Source organism: Pseudophryne corroboree, chromosome 10 (genome assembly GCF_028390025.1).
Source record: "Pseudophryne corroboree isolate aPseCor3 chromosome 10, aPseCor3.hap2, whole genome shotgun sequence".
Lineage (NCBI taxonomy): Eukaryota > Metazoa > Chordata > Amphibia > Anura > Myobatrachidae > Pseudophryne > Pseudophryne corroboree.
In genome coordinates, this window is record NC_086453.1 from 313,106,848 (window position 1) to 313,127,599 (window position 20,752).

At 43.6% G+C, this 20,752-nt stretch overlaps 1 protein-coding gene across 2 annotated transcripts in view; it reads right to left on the minus strand.

Annotated features, from left to right (window-relative positions):
- Positions 1 to 5,741: 5,741 nt before the first annotated feature.
- The window catches only part of DDX6 (DEAD-box helicase 6), a 97,330-nt gene continuing 82,319 nt past the window's right edge, over positions 5,742 to 20,752 (minus strand). For both annotated transcript variants that reach the window (XM_063943486.1, XM_063943485.1), the window contains exons 8-14: positions 14,257 to 14,379; positions 12,616 to 12,744; positions 11,600 to 11,716; positions 10,628 to 10,691; positions 10,428 to 10,529; positions 10,059 to 10,235; positions 5,742 to 9,304 (exon numbers count right to left, since the gene is read on the minus strand). In XM_063943486.1, the coding sequence (XP_063799556.1) occupies positions 10,066 to 10,235; positions 10,428 to 10,529; positions 10,628 to 10,691; positions 11,600 to 11,716; positions 12,616 to 12,744; positions 14,257 to 14,379 (705 nt within the window). In that variant the 3' untranslated portion in view covers positions 5,742 to 9,304; positions 10,059 to 10,065. The remainder of the gene's footprint in view (positions 9,305 to 10,058; positions 10,236 to 10,427; positions 10,530 to 10,627; positions 10,692 to 11,599; positions 11,717 to 12,615; positions 12,745 to 14,256; positions 14,380 to 20,752) is intronic.

Genomic DNA, 20,752 nt, shown 5'->3' on the forward strand with positions numbered 1-20,752 from the left:
ACAAACGGAGGGTGAAACCTAAGCACCTCGTGAAGGAACGTCTAGGTGAGAGAGCCAAAGATGTTGCCCTTTAAAGGGAAGAAAGATGAAGAACATTAGTCAGACCATCCTGAAGGTAAGACAACAGGCGAGATAAGCGAAAGATGTTCGGCGACAACCCACGTTCTTCACCCCAAGCAATATAGATATGCCATACCCCGTGAGAAATTAGAGAAGTGACTGGTTTCCTAGCTTGGAGCATAGTGCTCACCACCAGTAGAGATGAGCCTTTATTTCTTAGAATGCTAGATTCAAGAACCATACCGTCAAAGTCAGACGATTTAAATTGTGGTGGCGACAAGGTGCTTGTAGAATAAAATCTGGTCGCAGATGTAGACGGAACGGTTTCTTGGTCACCCTGCTGTGCAGAAGAGTGTACCACTGGCGACGAGGCCAGGCCGGAGTCACGAGAATGACCGGTAGACCTTCTCTCCAGATGCGCTGAAGTAGGTGTGGGAGTAGAGGAATTGGCGGGAACACATCCCAGTTGAAAACACTGTGGAGATGTCAAAGCATCGATCAGTGCTGACTTATGATCCTGATCTCGTGAGCCGTACAGAGGTAGTTTTCTATTGAGACGAGATGTCTGCAGGTCATTGTCGGAAGTACCCCACAGCGACATCAGGGTAAGAAAGGCCTCTTGAGGAAGCTCCTCTTCCGCCATATGGACCACCTGACGGCGTAAGAAATCTGCTTCCCAGTTTTCCACTCCCGGGATGCGAACTGCGGAGATGGTCGTAACCCAATGTTCCGCCCACTGGAGAATATGGGAGACTTCAGTCACAACTTTTTAGCTTCGACTTCAGCCTTGTCTGTTTATGTAAGCTATCGCCTTGGAGTTGTCTGATTGAAATCGTACTGGATGACCCCAAGCGCTGATTCATAACTGAAGCAGACTATACCGGAGTGCTTTCAATTCCAAAATGTTGATTGGCCCCGTCAATACCTGGCTGTGCCAGAGGCCCTGGAAGTGCTGAAATTGAAACACCGCCCCCCAACCCGTGAGGCTGGCATCTGTGGTGACCGTCATCCAAGACCAAATTGTGAATGGCACCCCCTTGGTCAGACTGTGGCTGTAAAGTCACCAATGTAGAGACTGATGAGTCTGAACTGACAAATGGAACAATTGCAAGTCCAGATGTAGTCCCATTTGAGTCCAACAGATGAGAATCTGAGCCTGAAGGGGTGAAGCATGTAATCTGGCATATGGCACTGCCTCGGTTGCCACCATCTTTCCCAACAGCAGCATACATCTGAGAACTTGAACCCATCGGCAATTGTAACAGGGATCTGATTGTGGATTGTAGATCCTGAACATTGTCCTGAGGAACTTTCTGGCTTGTGTCAAACAAGACACCTAGAAAAAAACCATCTTTTGAGAGGGAAGCAGCGAAGATTTTTGGGAAATTCACTATCCACGTGAATGAATGTAGGGTGTTTGTTGTGAGCTTCAATTGCTGGTGAAGAAGTGTCTGTGATGGAGAAAATTTCTAGTCTTGCCCGGATTTGAACACGGGATGTACACATTGCAGACGGACACTGTAACCACTATGCCACCGCTGACCACTCTTCAGCAACAGGTCATCTAAGTAAGGAGTAATGTTGACTCCCTGAGACCTGAGTATCACAGCTATGCGGGCCATGAGTTTCATAAACACCCAAGGGCCTATGGATGGGCCGAACGGGAGATCTCAGAAGATCTGGTGACCTGTCCAAATGGGAACATGTAGGTATGCGTCCTTTATGTATAAGGAAGTAAAAAATTCAGCCGGTTCCATGGAGGCGATGATTTAACGAATGGATTCCATTTTGAATTTCTGTACAGAGAGATACAGATTTAGGCATTTTAGATTTAAAATGGGCCGAAACGAACCGTCCGGTTTGTTAAAAAGAAAAAGACTTGAGTAAAAGCCCTGACTCTGTTGTTTGGGAACTGGAAGAATTACTCTGTAGTATAAAAGCGCGGAAGTTGCGTTAGGAGGGATCGCATGGGAGATAAATGGGACTGGTTCCTCGAGGTCCCAACATATATCTTCGGAATCCGACCCGTCACCCACCGATCTTGTTTTAACAACGGTCATACTTTCCTGAACTGAAGTAACCGAGCCCCAACCACCAAAGATCCCTCCGGAGGACCCGGACAATCCTGCAGCAGGCTTGTTGGTAGGTGTAAGGCTGGTTTATATTCTTCTTGGGCTCTGAGGGTGATTCGAACCCGGGTCTGTCTGTTTGCAGATAGGGGCCTTAGCCTCCTGAGCCACTCGGCTCCACTCTACGAGATGACTGGGTTCCTCTGCCTCAGAATGGTCCTCCGCATGGAAATTGTGAAGAGGCCCGAACGACCTGGAGAATTCACCTAGCTTTAGTACGAAAGGTCCGAAACTTTGTTTGATTCGGTTTCTGAGGAGCAGAACAACCGGAAGAAAGGGCTATTGTCCCCCAGTGTATTGATTTTTGTAAGTTCCGAGCCAAAGAGAAACCCTCCTTCAAAAGAGAACAGCTGTTAAAGTCTGCTTTGAATGCGAGACAGTTTTTTTTTTTTTTTTTAACTAATTGTATAGCTTTGGATGGGTCGTCCGGTTGCATTTCAGACACCCCTGTGCAAGCCAAACATCTACGCTGTAAGGACCCAAGCTCCGGCGGGAATTGGACATAGAGAAATATCAAATAAGGCGAATATGGATTTAAGATTTGCCCATGTCTCCCTATCTGTAGGATCCCTCAAGGTCTCCTGGCTGCACCAAAGGATTAACCTTTGCTATCGCCAGATGTTGTAATAGGGGCATCTACCATCGGAGCTGTTTTCCAGGATCTTGTATCCTCTTCTGCACAGGGATACCGAAATCTCAATTAATTTATTTTGTAGGAATTTGAATAAGGAGAGTCTGGCTTCAGCCAGGCCTCTATTAAATCTCTGCAAAATGCGTATATGGAAGGAGTTCGACGTATGACATGTATCAATAATTTGACTCCTGAGCTTGTAGAGGATTCTTGAGCTGAGTCAGAGAGACACCTGCCCATCTTTCTTGCTGTAACATCAACCACATTCCTGGCCCACAGAGGTATTAACAGATCTACAGAACTACCCCGCTGCTCCGTCACAGGTGTTTTAGAGCATGCATTACAGAGGGGACCTGGATCCGTGTTAGCTCTTACAAGTGTGGAGCCGCACTGTGAAACAGGCCAAATAAACAACTGAGCCTGCTTCTTTTGGTAAATGTGTCCGGCTTATTGCCATAAATAATTCTTACAATTAGCTAATAGTAACCCAAATAGTAGTGAAAAATGCAATAGAGAAGTAAGTAGAAATCCCCTCTAATAAATGCCTTGTAAACATATGAACTCCCCTGTAGAAATAACAGGGTGAGTAAATGAATAACAGTGACTCCCCAAAAATAAATTAAGTGACTGTCACTGCACTACAGGCTATATAATTAAGTAACTATAAACAAGCACAGGTTAACTATAATACTTGCTGTGAGCCAATCCTGGCTGGGATCTCCAGTGTGCTGTGTTCCCGTATTATGCTGTATGCTGCGCAGCATCTCCCGCTGTGTAACTCTACCACAAGCGTGGAGAAGATGGCGCCGGTAAATCACGCCCGCCTAACAAGGAAAATGGAGGCAGACCGTTACTAACTAGTCGAGCGGGGAGAACAAGGCGGGAAGCGCTGACTTCTCCTTCTGTAACACTGCTACGGCTAGCCGTCCAAATCCACTTCAACAAGGGGACCTTCTTCCTCCCTCTGTATTGGGAGCGTGGCTCCTAATAAGGTACAGGCGGGAGCGGAAAGAGTTTACATCTCCGTCAGAACCGCTCTGTCTGTATAAGATCCCGCTGCCTCACCTCTGTGTACAGCAGCGGTAAATCACCGTGGCAGCGTGTCTCATGTAAGCGGTCTCTGTCAGACCGCATCTCCCATGCTTAACATACAGTCGCCAGCGGAGGGGAGGGGGGGGGACTAAACAGACAGCATTTGTATAAATATTAATGCAAGTAATTTAATAGTCCAACTCTGCCCAGGCAGGTTGTGGCTGTCCTACCTGAATAGTGCCTCCTCGGATCTCTGCCCGGAAGAAAACAGAAAAAGCCCCAGTGACCTCAGTATGGTGGCTTCCCAGAGGCTATTTAGAGTGGGAAATCTGGCTTAAACAGCCTCCTCTAGCTAACCCCACTCTACCTATACTTGTCACCTGTAAACAGGGACTAAGTATCCAACAAAACTCAAATAAAAGGAAAAGAAAACCTAACTAAAAACTATAGGCATAGAAACTGTGCCTGTACTCCTCAGGCACAAAACTAAAACTGAGGTAATTCCTGAACAGGATGTAGATGGGAGGGGTTAGAGGGGGGAGGAGTTGATTTCTATAGGTTCTGTGCCAAACTCCCTTCCCACACACTCTAACCCATTAGTAAGTGCGCAGCGTCCCCCAGATGGATGAAAGAGAAATACCCGTTTTACTAAACGCAGGTGGTGACCATCCCAAGTATAAAAACTGGTCTATACTCCTAGAACAGTCATGCATTCAAATAGCAGAGCATTGTAAACAGTGTTAAGTTTGTTTAACTTTCAGGGAAATGCAATAACTTATAATACTATGGTTCGGGCCGCTGAATGCAATCAATAACCCCTGCGATGTGTACTCTAGTTGCATATTGACGCAGACACGCTATGCGCACGATACAGCGACACGTGTGCCTGAATACACCTCTATACCCAAACAAGAATGGAATGCAACACCAGTTGTATATGTCATGTTGTGGTCCAACGCAGCAACAAATATTTACTAAAAATGATATACACAGAAATAAAACAATATCACAGAGAAGAGCTACAACCAATAGTACATATGTTTGTTCGCCTGCGCCTCCCGGATCCGGTCCTGTCAGTCTGAGCAAGATGACCTTCAGAGTATTAGACAGAAGCCAGCCAGGAGGCCTTGCTTTTATACCATGGTCCAAAACACAATACAAAGGGAACTGTAAGCTCTTCTTCTATAGGTCAAGGGGCAGGTCATTTACAGTACATGAGGGGGTCATAGGTTGGTTTGAATAGGTGGGCGATGCTTGGTCCAGGTGTACTTGCAGAGGTCCGCCACTGGGTTCCTGCCGAATATCACGAGTACAGTAATTTCAGTAAGTTATGAATATTGTATTCCTGCGCATATGTATGCACAGGAGCATGCTATAATCTGCAAACTGCGATCGGAATGTAGCCCTTGAAATACTTTACATCTGGATACCAAACACTTTTATGTCCTAACCTAGTTCTGTCCCCTCACATTCTGTAAAGCTGAATCTCTCGGTTGTTCCATTTCTAAGTAAATGTAACTTGCTGGTGTGGTGTGTGTAAATTATGCACTATGTGGATGAAATAAAAGATATGTCTTTATGGCTTTTCTATGCGAATGCTACCGTATTTACTCATACCACGCGCTAATACGCAGGGCTTCGTGAGCCAATGTACGCAGCGTACGGGTATGCACGCACGGCAGACCACGCGCACAGAGTCCACTCTGTGTGATGTTTGCACGTGGTAAGTGTAATATTTTCAACTTCGACAACAGTGTATGATGTATATATGCCAGGGTTCTAAACAAATCAAAAATTTTACAAAAATATAGGCATGGTCTTCAGCTGCCTATTATGAAAGTCCAGAAAATTAGGTAAAAATATATAAAAAAAAAGTCAACACAAATAAGTGATTTCCAGTGGGATTTTATTAGGATGAACAAAACAAACCGAACAATCCAGATTGTACCATTTCTCTCATACATATCTGACTGATATTACAGTCCCAATCAATGACATGGAAGGAAATAAAAACAAAAAACTTCCCACTGGGCCATTTTCAAATGACGTTCAAGATGAAAGCAGCTTAGTCGCCCCACTGTCACCATTGTATTCACTTCCACTGCACAAACTTGGTGGCTGCAACTAAGCTGTCGCCTACATAGGTGTGTAGGCTAGAAAATGGCATCATGAACCTTTTAGTGCACCAGTCTCAGGGACTACAGCATCATAAGGTTACGTTGCTAAGATCAGGGTAGTCAAACATCTGTCTGCAAACAGACACTGCACTGCTTTGCATCATGGTAATAGTTTGACATCCAAACTGTTATTTCCCCCCCACCCCCAATTTAAGGATACAAACTAATGTTGTACCAACCCCCCTCTTCTTGGCCCATTTAGATCTGCCATTAAACATACAAGAAACACCTTTGTTTTTCTAGAAATAAACCTAATTTAGGAAACTGTCTCCCACGCCTTCCTGTGGGAATAGAAAAAGGTACTCCATGAAATAAAAATACTGTATCCAGTGCAGTCTCTCACTTAGCTGGGGAAACTGCAGTCTTCATCAAGGAACAAAAATATACTCATTTTCAGATTAGAGATATTACTTATGGAATTGATCCCAGTATGTTCAACGGCAGATGCTAACCCTACCCAACCCCTTAAAACAATGGAACAGAATGAGATGTTGAACCCGTTTCATGCCAGAGGCACTCACCAACTCCCGTTCCTCTGACATAAAACAGTAATACCGGATATATTTGTCTGCTTTCTAAAGCAGCTTTAAGTAATTTTTAAATTTGTGCAAAAGGAAAGATGCTCCCATCTCATTCTTAAAAAAATAAGTGTAAACATGTATCCTTGTTCCCATACCCAATTTGGAGAAAAACCAGAATAAGTCACATGAAATATTCAGGCTGTACTTCGAGCATTCCAGTAACACTGTTTTAGGAAGCTCCGCTGGCAGCTCCGGAGACACCTATATAAAGTCCTGCCAGCATTTTCAGTCATTCACTTCACTAGCAGATATGATAGGCCAAATTTTGGAAGACTGCTATTCAAATGAACTAAGCCAAGTAGGCATTTTGTACATAAGGGGCAAAAATATTATATTTAGGTATTTTTAGAGCATCTTTCAGTTTGCCTTTATGATAATTCTTAAACACCTGCACCGCACCTAGACAAAGGTAGCCAATTCTAAAATGGCTGCCAATATATTGCCATAGTCCTCAATAGGTGAAACCCTTGTGTGCAAATGGAGGAGTGTAGAGATCAGTACCTCCAGTGTATAGGGTCTTAGTTTATACAAGGGTGAGGGGAAGGGGGAAAAAAAAAAAAAAAAAAGTGTTCATAGGAGGATCATGAATGTAGCACCAGCACAGCACTGCCGTTCAGAGTTGCAGTGGTACATAATTGCACTATGGCAGGTGCAGCTTGGATAGAACTGGGCAAGAGTTTATTGCACCATGATCCAAACATAAGAGAAAATATTTAAGAGCAATACCTTCAGTAGCAGAGCAATAGAGCAGGTCTCTGTTAAATAGAATTAAATAATTCACCCCATTAACAAAAAAAACAAAACAAAAAAAGCCAATTGTGCTCTTGCACTACTGAAGTTTCAGATTTTGAGAATGTCTTACACAGCAGCTGTACATACAAGCCTGTGGTTCTACGTGCACCTGGATGTGCAATACTAAAGGCCAGATCCACTTCCAGCACAAATCTTTAACCAAGGAATGGGGGGATACACCACTATGGCAAGCTGAGGCACAATGTGCCATTTGTATAGAATACTGCACGCTCCAGGTGACTTAAGTTGTAGGGACAATTAAACTAAATGAACTAGTGATGGCTCCTCACTCATTTTGCCTGTAGATAAGGCCAAGCATCTAGCATACTGGGAGAGGGTCAGTTCAAAGCAACACTTACAGAAACAAGCGTTTCCATTAATGGGTGATGTACAACATTCTATCTTTAGTGACTGAAGAGCTTGCCAACCCATCATTTGTTTGTTTCTTTTACACTTCTTTAAATTCAAGGTCTTATGAAGTTATTGGGCTGAGAATCACTTCATATGACCAACTGAAGGGGGGCAGGAGAAACATATATTTTACAATAATTTTTTTTTTGCTCTTTACCACCCCCTTTTTAGACTGCTATTCTGTAATGTGTTGCTACAAACTGAACCTCTCTCAACTTTAGCTGCGATCCTAACCAAACAGAAACCTTCAGCAAACCATCATTAAAGAAACTAAAACAAAAAATACCCCCTTTTTTCCCACCCCCAAACAAAAATATTTACATTTTTTTTGTACAAGTATACACATCAAATTCCTTAGAATTACCCCCATTACCCCTCATGCAAGGGACACTTTTGTAAGAGGGGGCATGGCTTTGGAATACGTCTGAACAAAGGTTGCTGAAAATTGTTAATTAAAAAAAAAAAAAAAAGTAGAACACCTTAGTGTTTTTCTGGAAACAAATATCACTCAAACCAGCAACTGCCACCCAGATGGGGAGAATTAGAAGGAAAAAAAAAAAAAAAAAAAAGAAAAAAAAAATGTCTGGAACTTGCACTTAAGCCTCCCAAATTTTCTGACACTGGCTCTTTTTTGCTTGTGTAATTACAGTTATACATATTTACAAACTATGGGAACCCCCGAAGTTGCAATCATTTGCATTCCAGATGAAAAATAATAAAAGGAAATAATGTACATATGGAAGCGTTTCACAGCTAGCAGTTTCAATTTAAAAAGCACCAGCTTTAGTGACTTGCAGATTTACATGTGGTTTAAAAACAAAAATTAAGCAAGGGTGTGAATCTATTGTTTCTCATCTTATTAGGGCTGCAGTGGAAAAAATCTTGAATGGTCTTGTAGCATAAGGCACTTCGCACAAGTAAAATAGTTTGCTTTATGGGAAAAAAAAAAAAATCACATCATTAAGACATGAACTCCATACTGCCACAAGAGGACGCACAGGAATAATGATATAAGCTAGCATTGTACTGCTTGCAACTTTCTAATAGAAGGGACAGCCATAAACAGAGTATTGCACTGCTGACTCCGTTGCAGAAAAAAAAATAAAAAAATATGAAAAACCATAGCCCAATAGTGCAAGGGTCCTCAAGAGAGTTGGTTAGAAGTCTCCAGTATGCTTGCTGCCTTCTCCCATGGGAATAAAATGTGAGAAAGCAATTAAGTGCAACTACAGTACATAAAATCCTGTGACTGCACAGGGAAACCAGTTGGGGTTCAGTAATTATTTGAGATGCGGGGCACGGTGTGGAAAAAAAAAAAAGTTTTGAGGGAGGCAAAAAACGTGCACATCCTTAGGCTTCAAACTATGCTGGTCAGTGTTCCAGAAGGCAGAACATATAAAAATGAAGGGAGGCAGGCAAGTAGGGGAGAGAAACCCTCATCGAGAAAATTATGCATTGTCAGGATCTTATCTTCTGGGGGTCGTTGAAAGCCTGAAAAAGAAAGGAATCCTATCAAATCAACCAAATTAAAACTCAAAGCATATATTCATAAAAACATTAGCAGCCGTGCAAGAGAGGAAGGGAGTAAAGGTTTAAGGGTTCGGGGGAGATTAAATTTTCAATTGAGATCGTCGCCTGTTCTCCTGTCAATTGATGCTGTTTATTGCGCCCATTAGTGCCTGGTTTAGCCACATAAAGCAGCTACACTAATAGGCGCGATCACAAAGTGTTTGGGTGCCCAAACGGGTCACTCTTCTCGCATTTCAGCTTCCCAGCAAGGGGAGAGACGGATGGCTGCAAGCTGAAATATGTCCCCGTGGCTCAGCACACCAGAACAGAGCAACAATTGAATTGCTCCGTTGGGCATCATCTAGTGGCGGCCGCAGGGTGAAAATTGATTTCCCCTATATAAAAACTATACATATTAAAACCTTCTATGAAGGAAAGTGCCCTGCTCCTCCTACATCAACCAGTCTATGAGTTTTTATGCTCGTCAAATACACATCTGGTAATTGCTTCCAATATGAGACTCATGCCCAATAAACAAATGTGATCATCTTCCAACCACATTTATAAGCCATATTTATAGGAGTGGCCATGCTGTAGTAATCCAGGACAAGCGGGGAGAGGGGGTTATCATGTGTAACAAGGATACAAAGATTTTGAAATTAAGAAACACTCTGGAGATAGGAGGTAAGGGCAGGAAAGGAGAAAAGAAAGGAGCTATGAAGCACAAGGTACTGACATTCAGATTAATGCTTCTCTCCGGATTCGCTGTGATATTCTGCCACGTATAAGCTTTTATCGATGCTGCTGGGGATGGGCTTGATCTCTGTTCCCAGCTGTTCTTCAATACTTTTAAGGTTAAATCTGTCGTCGTAAGTGATCAGGTTTATGGCAAGGCCAAGGTGGCCAAAGCGACCTGTAAGACAGGAAGGAAAACGTTTAGACATGCACCGTTAAGAACACACAGTAATACTACTTTCAAACATCCAGCATGTGTTTGTGGCCTGTAACCCATAATCCAAGCCTGGAAAGGCTCTACATAACCAGGTTCCACAGAAGGGTAGATGTAGGTCTGCTGGGTGAGAGACTAGCATTTTAGGAGGTTTACCTGATCTGCCTATACGATGTAGATAGGTCTCTGCCAGCTTTGGAAAGTCAAAGTTTATCACCACATTCACAGCTTGGATATCAATACCACGGGTAAACAAATCTACGGTGAAGAAAAAAAAAAGAAAAGAAAAAAAAAAAACTCAGCTTGTGAGAGACACAGAGTGCAGTAGAGAACAGGATGCAGGAGAGGACTCTTACCAGTGCAAACAAGGTTACGGCACAAGCCATTTCTGAAATCGTGGAACACTCTGTTCCTGTGCTCCTGTAAACAAAATAAGTTCATCTTGTTTTAACCACTTTCAAGAATAAAAAGTATGGATCTGATTTTTAAATTAATCCACATTAAGGGCCTTAATGCAATTCTGTGCCTCTATCACAAAAGATGCTATAACGATTCACTGACACTTATTGGTATTTCAATTACAATCTATCCAGCCCTAAACAAACATCAAACTTTCAGCCAAAGCTGGTTGACCCTTTGTTCCATCACCAACTTAGGCTGTGCCCAGCATTACATTCTAGGTTAATGGAACAGAGGTAAAGGCAATTACTTAGGACAGGAATTTGCTCAGGCTCCAAAGGCAACACATTACTCTGCACATCCTCATGCCAAACGCCAGCACCCATGTAAGATGCAGGATACTAAAGTGCAATATTTAAGGAGGAAATGCTCAAGTGTGCACTTTCCTTGGGGGGTGGAAACTGTACTGATACCGGCATATCACCTGCCCCTTGTTAAAAAGTTGCAGCAGCATTCAGAGTAGGGGAGGCAATTGCCTATCAAGGATTCATAATTGATGGTTTTTAGCCAATGTCAAATACTTTTGCCATCGATGGGGAGAACCAGATTGTGTCCCTCCATCAATGGCACAGAATAACCCACTTTATTTTTATACAAAGTGTCGGGACACTGAGCTCCATTCTTCTTGCATAAAAATTTTGCACTGAAAATCAGATCCTTTGCAGAGCGGATCACGCTGTGTTTTTCCCCTCCTCTGGAAAAACCAGTTAGGTTTTCAGTTTTCGTGGAAAACCTTGTCACACCAGCCACATTTGGCCTTAGTCTGAAGTTAGGTAATGACTTAGGTGCAGTGTCAGAAGTGTCCATTTTCCGGAAAACCATTAAAAGTCAGTTACGCAGGACTATTAACCAGTTTACACTGTACTAACCTGTCTCATCTTTGCATGTATATAGAAGCAGGAATAACCCAATTGAGAGATTTTCTTGGCCAAAAGCTCCACCCGCTGAGAGGAGTTGCAGAATATTATTGATTGATTTATCTGGAGCTGGAAATAAAAATGTACAACCCTTAAACCAAGAACAAATATGCTATGTCACAGATTTTAAAGCCATCCACAGTATTCCCTTCATCATACTGGTTCTTACTTTGCCCTAGTCCAAACGGTCACAATTTAGATGTGCATTTGTAATCTGTTTAAGCAAATCTGTTTTATCCATACAACTGCGTAACACTAGATTTACGGGGAGACTACATGCAAGATACACCACATCTGGTGGTAAAACATTTTCTTCGTATCACTTTACTGTAACACATTGTAGGTGTATGGGAACAGGACAGTATTTCAATAAAATACTAGTGATGCTTAAAGCAGAAGGCGCTTTCCGCAATTTGCAGTAATGCTGATAATTGTTAGCACCTCCTAGCCACCTACTACTGAAGCACTACATGTCACATTGGCTACAGCAATTTTATCACAATTTCCAGGCAAACTTTAACACAAGTAAGCAAGGGATTCCCCATTCTTTGCTTAGTAGGTACAATATAGTGCATGTCTATTGTCATGAAAGTAGCATAGTATAAACTAATTCTGAAAGTTACAAAAAGGTTTAAAACCAAGCTTCTTCGGGTGTCTGATATAGGAATCTTACCAACAAGAACTGCCAGGTTATACTGCATTTGTAATGTTAAGTGCCTATTAGACAAGAAAGTGAACAGAATACAAAAGCTACTGAAGTTGCAGAGTGTCAACAGGAAACATGTTAAAGTTACCTTCTAAATGCTTTTGAACATACATTCACACTTTCCCTTGCAGTACTAATAAGCAAATTTCCGAGCCTCACGTACTAATAAGCAAATTTCCGAGCCTCACGAAAGATGTTATCAGATGTTATGAAGTGAAACTGTAGAATGTGTGACTACAGGAAAGACTGCAGTGATACTTACCCTTGAGAAGAGTGTGTTTAGGCAGTGAACTTTTTGCCTCTCTGTTACATAGGCATAGTATTGCGTTACTCCCTTCAGTGTGAGCTCCTCCATCAGGTTAATTTCATATGGTTTTTGCAAGTGAGAGGACTAAACAAATAATGAAAGTTAAAAAAAAAAAAAATTACTGAAGAATTTTATAAACTAAAGTTTACATTTTATATGTACAAGAGCTGTTTAAGTAAAACCCCTAAAATGTTGCCAACTGCAATCTGCCATCTAACAGCAAGCACAGCATAGAAAGGCGGCTTACCATACTATCCCCTTAAACTGGGTCACTCACGAATTACACAGGTTCTGTGGCTGATGAAAACCAGGTGAAATGCAGGCTTGAATTAAGCCAGCCACAGAACCCGTGCAATTCATGAATTTACAGGTTTATAAAGATCATATGGTAAGCTTAGGCTTAGAGCCTTAACCACTTACCTAGCTAATATTTAATTGAATAAGGTTAAGACCATTATATTCTATAACAATTGTACAGGTTGAGTCTCCCTTATCCAAAATGCTTGGGACCAGAGGTATTTTGGATATGGGATTTTTCCGTATTTTGGAATAATTGCCTAACATAATGAGATATCATGGTGATGGGACCTAAATCTAAGCACAGAATGCATTTATGTTACATATACACCTTATACACACAGCCTGAAGGTAATTTTAGCCAATATTTTTATAACTTTGTGCATTAAACAAAGTGTGTCTACATTCACACAGTTCATTTATGTTTCATATACACCTCATATACACAGCCTGAGGGTCATTCAATACAATATTTTTAATAACTTTGTGTATTAAACAAAGTTTGTGTACATTGAGCCATCAAAAAACAAAGGTTTCACTATCTCACTCTCACTCAAAAAAGTCCGTATTTCGGAATATTCCGTATTTCGGAATATTTGGATATGGGATACTCAACCTGTATTTAATTTAACATAATTTTTTTTTAGAATCATCGATTAAAACATTGATGGGCGAAATGATACGATACTCAAACCAACATTTTCCCAGCAGCTGGTTCTTTATGCAGTCGCAGGGTGTACACCAGCAAAGTAAGGAGGACCTCCATTACATTTCCCCAGCAGATGCTAATATCTGCAGCCACAGAGTGAGGGGCGCCCCTTGGCTGCCCGATCAGCTGTGATTGGCAGCACAGCAGAAACTGGGGGAGGAAACCAGGTAGACGAGGGACGTCCCTCAGAGTGGCAGCTGCTGGAAGAACTCTTCCAGCAGCTGTACAGCTGGCTGATGGGTTGAATCAGATGCGACCATGTCAGGGAAATCCCAAGCCTGGTGAGGTTGCATCAGATGCAACCAGGTCACACAAGTGGTTAAATATGGTGGTAGTTTAAGTGTTTGCTGCAGTTTTATTTCTTCCACACCGACTGCAAGTTCTGTAGGCCAAAGTTTCGAAATAGATTCACCTGTACATTTAGATTATATTGAAGTGAGGGACTGTGAAGTTAGTCTACAGGAAAACAATGCATAACCAAGGAATTAAAACTTTTAATATACTGAAGTGCTTGTACTGAAAGATTCCTGAAGATTTGTTAAGAATCAGGTCATAGCATTCCTGCATTAGACAGGAGGCAAAAATCTTACCATAAACTTCTGTACACTAAGTGGAAACGTGGCTGAATAAAGGAGAATCTGTCGGTTTTTAGGTAGCGTAATAATTATGTCCTCCATTATCTGCACAAAATCTTGAGACAGCAGTTTATCCGCCTGCAATACAGTAAAGAGATGTATTTTAGTCAGCAGTTATCAGATGTGGTGACACAACGAAAAACGTTCTGATTGAAACAGATAAGTTAAACCTGCAAGAAAAAGTTTCAGTATTAATACCAATCAATGCTGGCAGAGCAGTTGCCACAGAGCACAGAAGGTTTTATGTACTTATTATATTGGTTATGTACCACTTTGAAATCAGTCTGTTCTACTTACACAGGGGATATAATGGTCGCCCGGCACAATTGTTTATCAAAAGCGCCATGTCGGACCGCCCATGAGTGTCCCACAGAACACGTAGAATTGGCTGTAACCGTACTCAGAACTGCTAGGTCAGCTAGTGTATAAGCCTGTGAAACAGTCATACAAAGCCAACAAGCCAAAGTTTGTTTGTTAGCAAGCCAACCCCTCGCGAAATAGAGCGCATCATATTTTCTGAAGGAGCTGGTACGATCCACATAAATCCAAAAAGCACGGACCACATCCAGGGACGAGTCACCTGCATATAGGTCGGGGGATTGTAATGGCAAAACCACAACCTTTGTTACGATGGAACCTGGATACCACTTTAGGAAGATAGTCAGCACGGGTTCGGAGGACAGCTGTCCAGATGAAAAATTAAAAAAAGGGAGTGCGATGTCAAATATTCCACAGGCAGAGGCAGTAGCAAGGAGGAAACGTGCTTTCGCTGTCAGCCACTTAAGGTCTACGTGAGAATCCACCGTAGGGAACACCTCCCACTTAGCACACTATCCAGCTGGGAGAGGATAAAAAGATTAAAGTCTTTTGGAAGCTGGAACCATTTGCTAGGAGTAAGCCATGCTTCATGCATGAGTTCAGTAAGCTGATCAGACTGAGGGAATTCAGCTTTAACCACCTTTTGCCATTTAAATACCAGAGCCTTAGTCGCCGGTTCCTCATACTCTGTCAAAATCGATTTAACTGCAGTCCACGGTAGAATGTCGTTCCTCCTCCCCAGATGAGGATTCAGGGAGACATCTGCATCATCAACTTTCTCAGATGACGCGTCAGAATCTAAAAACTGCGTAGACTGAGGATGGCACAACCCACATATGCGCTTTGGCTGCTAACTGCTTGTCATCCTGCAACATTTGCTGAAAGGCAGCAGATATCTAAGCTAGATTCGGAACAGAGTGGGAAAAAGCATTCATCCATGATGGATGTATAGTGGGAACGGACAACGCAGGTTGCAACTGCTGTGGAAACCCCATTGTAGGAGGGGAAGTGGGAGCTGACAGGCGGTCTACTAGCAGCATTATGACCTGAGAGAAGGACACCCAAGGTGGTTCCTGGACAGAGGCTGGGGAGGTGGGTTATAACAATTAGCACACAGACCATCTTGCACAGGATCCTGAGAGGATAAGCCAGCTGAACAGGATCTGCAGGTAACCACACAGAAGTCCCAGTTTCCTTATTACCTATGCCTTTGGAAGACATGGTAATAGCAGTACAATAAGCACACAGTAAGTATATAGCTAAAAAAATGCAATGCGACAACCCTCACGAATACAAGTAAATGTGAGGCACTGTTGAACCCCTATACACCAGGTATTTTGGGTTAAGAAAGGGGTAAGCATGTATAGATATAACCGACAGTAGAAAGTCAAACCATATACACAGAGCTAGCGCAAGTCACATGAGCGTGCTATTGGAGCACCAGTGGTGCCCCCCGTGATCACTGGACCACTTATCAGTGTTGCGACACCGGCAGGAGGTTAACTGAGCCGCAGCACGGGCATCCTGCAGGGCACCTAGCGCTGCCTGCTCTGAAGAAAGTTGTACTAAAATTTAAAAAAAAATAAAAATAAAGCTTGGGGATGGTAAATCTTTTTCTATAAGTCCGTAGAGGATGTTGGGGACACCAAAAGAACCATGGGATATAGACTGATCTGCAGGAGACATGGGCACTTTAAGACTTTCAAAGGGGGCGTGACCTGGCTCCTCCCTCTATATCCCTCCCCAGACTGCGTTTGGAACTGTGCACGGAGAGATGGACAATTTTGAGGAAAGGAATGAACAAAGTGAGCATCATACCAGCTCACGCCATAAACATGTCGAACATGGCATTCAACTGAACACATGCCAACGGACATGAACAAAACTCAGCAACAAGCTGAAGAAACCAAAACACAACCTGTGTGTAACCAGAACTAAACTGCAGACACAGTACGCACTGGGACGGGCGTCCAACACCCTCTACGGATTTATAGAAAAGGATTTACCGGTAGGTATTAAAATCCTGTTTTCTATTATGTCCTTGAGGATGTTGGGGACACCAAAAGAACCATGGGATTATACCAAAGCTCTATAATGGGCAGGAGAGTGCAGATGACTCTGCAGCACCGATTGACCAAACTTTAGGTCTTCATCGGCCAAGGTATCAAACTTGTAAAACTTCGCAAACATGTTCGACACCGACCAAGTAGCAGCTCGGCAAAGTTGTAATGCCGAGACACCCCGGGCAGCCACCCAGGACGAGCCCACCTTCCTAGTGGAATGGGCTTTTACAGATTTAGGTAACTGCAAACTTGCCGAGGAATGAGCCTGCTGAATCGTGTGACATATCCAGCGGGCAATGGTCTGCTTGGAAGCAGGATACCCAAGTTTATTGGGGAGCATATAGCAGACACAGACACTCTGTTTTTTTAACTGGAGCCGTTCTGGCAACGTCAATTTTCAAAGCTCTGACGACATCCAGATACTTTTCCTCAGCCAAAGTGCCAGTAGCCACTGGCACCACAATAGGTTGGTTAATATGAAAAGAGGAAACAACCTTTGGCAGAAATTGTTGCAGAGTTCTCAATTCTGCCCTATCTTCATGGAAGATCAAATAAGGGATCTTGTGAGACAAGGCCGCCAATTCAGACACTCGCCTTGCGGATGCCAATACTAACAAAATGACAACCTTCCAAGTGAGGAATTTCAACTCCACTTTACTTAAAGACTCAAACCAATGTGATTTTAGGAATGTCAAAACCACATTAAGGTCCCAAGGTGCCACAAAAGGAGGTTGGATGTGCAGGACCCCTTTTACAAAGGTCTGCACCTCAGGAAGTGAGGCCAATTGTTTCTGAAAGAAAATTGACAAAGCAGAAATCTGCACTTTTATGGAGCCTAATTTAAGGCCCACATCCACTCCATTTTGTAGAAAATGGAGAAAACATCCAAGGTCAAACTTCTCCACTGGAGCTTTCTTGGACTCGCACCAGGAAACATATTTCCTCCAAATACAGTGATAGTGTTTCGACGTGACACCCTTCCTAGCAAGGATAAGAGTGGGGATGACTTCATCGGGAATACCCTTACGGGTTAAAATCTGGTGTTCAACCGCCATGCCGTCAAACGTACCCGCTGTAAGTCTTGATAGACGAACGGCCCCTGCCGCAGCAGATCCTCGCGAAGAGGAAGAGGCCATGGATCTTCGACTAACAACTCCTGAAGATCCGGGTACCAAATTCTCCATGGCCAGTCTGGAACTACAAGGAGCGCTGGAATCTGATTTTCTTAGGATGCTCAGAACCTTTGGAATGAGAGGAAGCGGAGGGAAAACGTACACCGACGGATACACCCAAGGTGACGTCAGTGCATCCACTGCCGCCGCCTGAGGGTCCCTGGACCGGGAACAATACTTTAGTAGTTTTTTTGTTGTGGCGGGACGCCATCATGTCTATGTGGTGAACCCCCCATAGATTCGTTAGTAGGGAGAAGACCTTGTGATGGAGGCTCCACTCTCCTGGATGTAGATAGTGTCTGCTGAGGAAGTCTGCTTCCCAGTTGTCCACTCCCGGAAGGAAAATTGCAGACAGAGCGCTTACTCGAGTCTCTGCCCAGCGAAGAATCTTTGTGGCGTCTGCCATTGCTGTTCTGCTCTTTGTGCCGCCTTGGCGGTTTATGTACGCTACTGCTGTCACCTTGTCCGAGTGGATCAGGACAGGCCGGTTTCGAAGAAGATGCTCCGCTTGTAGAAGGCAGTTGTAAATGGCCCTCAACTCCAGCACGTTTATGTGAAGAAGAGTATCCTGACTTGACCATCTTCCTTGGAAGGTCACCCCTTGTGTGACTGCTCCCCAACCCCGGAGACTTGCATCAATGGTCACTAGGATCCAGAATCTGCGTCCGTCTAAGAGGAGAGCAGTGTAGCCACCACAGGAGTGAGATCCTGGTGTTGGGGGATAGAACTATCCTCCGGTGCATATGAAGGTGGGATCTGGACCATTTGTCCAACAGGTCCCACTGAAACACTCGGAACCATGCCGCCATCATCTTCCCTAGCAATCGAATGCATTGATGAATGGAGACAGTTGGTGGTTTCAGAATGAGTTTTACCAAACTCTGAATTTCCAGTGCTTTCTCCGGAGGGAGGAACACTCAGCTGGACCATGTCCAGAATGATACCCAAAAATGCCAACCGGGTTGTTGGAATTAAGTGTGATTTCGGCAGGTTCAAGAGCCAGCCGTGCTGTTGTAGAAGCGACAGACAGTGCAATGTCCTCTACCAGTTTTTCCTTGGACCTCGCCTTTATCAGGAGATTGTCCAAGTACGGGATAATTGTAACTCCTCTTTCTGAGGAGAACCATCATTTCTACCATGACTTTTGTGAAAATCCTCGGAGCCGTGGCTAGGCCACACGGCAACGTCTGAAATTGGTAATGAGTATCCTGGATTGCAAACCAGAGATAACTCTGATGAGGGGGATAAATGGGAACATGAAGGTAGGCATCCTTTATGTCCAAAGACACCATGAATTCCCCCTCCTCCAGGCTGGAGATCACCACTCGGAGACTCCATCTTGAATTTGAATTTCTTTAGGAAAAAATTGAGAGATTTTAGGTTGAGGATTGGTCGCACCGAGCCATCCGGCTTCGGCACTACAAATAGGCTTGAATAAAACCCTTCCCCTTATTGCGCCCGGGGGATCAGGATCACAACCTGATTTTGACATAATTTTTGTATTGCACCACAGACTAGAGCTCTGTCTGGAAGCGAAACTGGTAAGGGTGATTTGAAAAAACGGCGGCGGGGGGGGGGTCTTGAAATTCCAGTTAGTACCCTTTGGTCACAATTCGTAACACCCAAGGGTCCATGTACGAGCGAATCCAAACCGGACTGAAAAGCCTTAGATGTGCCCCCACCGGTGCGGTCTCCTGTAGGGGAGACCCGGCGTCATGCGGTGGATTTGGCGGAAGCCGGGGAGGACTTCTGCTCTTGTGAACTCGAGGAAGCGGGAGTTCTCTTGCCCCTTCCTCTACCTCTGGTAGCGAGGAAGAAGTTACCTCGGACTTTTCTATATTTGTTGGGCCGAAAGGACTGCATTTCATAGTGCGGTTTCTTCTGTTGCGCAGGAGCATTAGGTAAATAAGTAGACTTACCCACAGTGGCCGCTGATACTAAATCAGTAAGGCCGTTACCAAACAGTTCCCCACCCTTAAAGGGAAGGGACTCAATGTTTTTCTTGGAATCCGCGTCAGCATTCCATTGACGAGTCCATAGCGCACGCCTAGCCGCAATAGACATAGCATTAGCCTTAGCCCCCAGGAGGCCAGCATCTCTTGCAGCCTCTTTCAAGTATGCAGCCGCGTCCCTGATATAACCAAGCGTCACTAGGATGCTATCCCTATCCAGAGTATCTAAATCAGCAGATAAACTTTCAGCCCATTTTTCAATGGCGCTACTAACCCACGCTGACGCAATAAGCAGTCTAAGCTGCGTCCCCGTGGTAGTAAATATAGCTTTTAAAGTACCCTCCTGCTTACGATCAGCCGGCTCCTTAAGAGTCGTCGACTGAGCTGCAGGGAGCACTACCTGTTTTGACAAGCGTGCTAGGGCTTTGTCTACTGTGGGTGGTGTTTCCCACTTATCCCCATCAGCTGCGGAAAAGGGGTATACCACCTTGATCCTATTAGGGATGAGAAATATCTTATCAGGTGTATTCCTAATGCCATCAAAAAGGTCATTTAGTTCAAAACAAGGAGGAAAAGAAACAGAGCGTCTCATTTCCTTATAAAAAAGGACCCTCGTTTCTGGTGTAAATACGTAATGTGTCTTTGACAGCCACAATCATATATTGAATACTCTTAGCCAATTTAGGATCTAATCTGGAATCAGCATAATCGGCACCAGTATCAGAGTCCGTGTCGGTATCTGTGTCATCTAATTGGTCAACACCACGTTTCAGTGACCCTTGTAATAAAGAGTCATCTACTGATTTCTTCCAAATCTGCAGTTGAGTCAGATTCAGTAAACTTTTGATTTAACAGTGTAACATTAGCATTTAAAGCATTTAAAGCAGTTAACCAATCAGCCGTCGGCTTTGCCGACAGGACCCCCAAAACATTTGGCGTCCCCAAT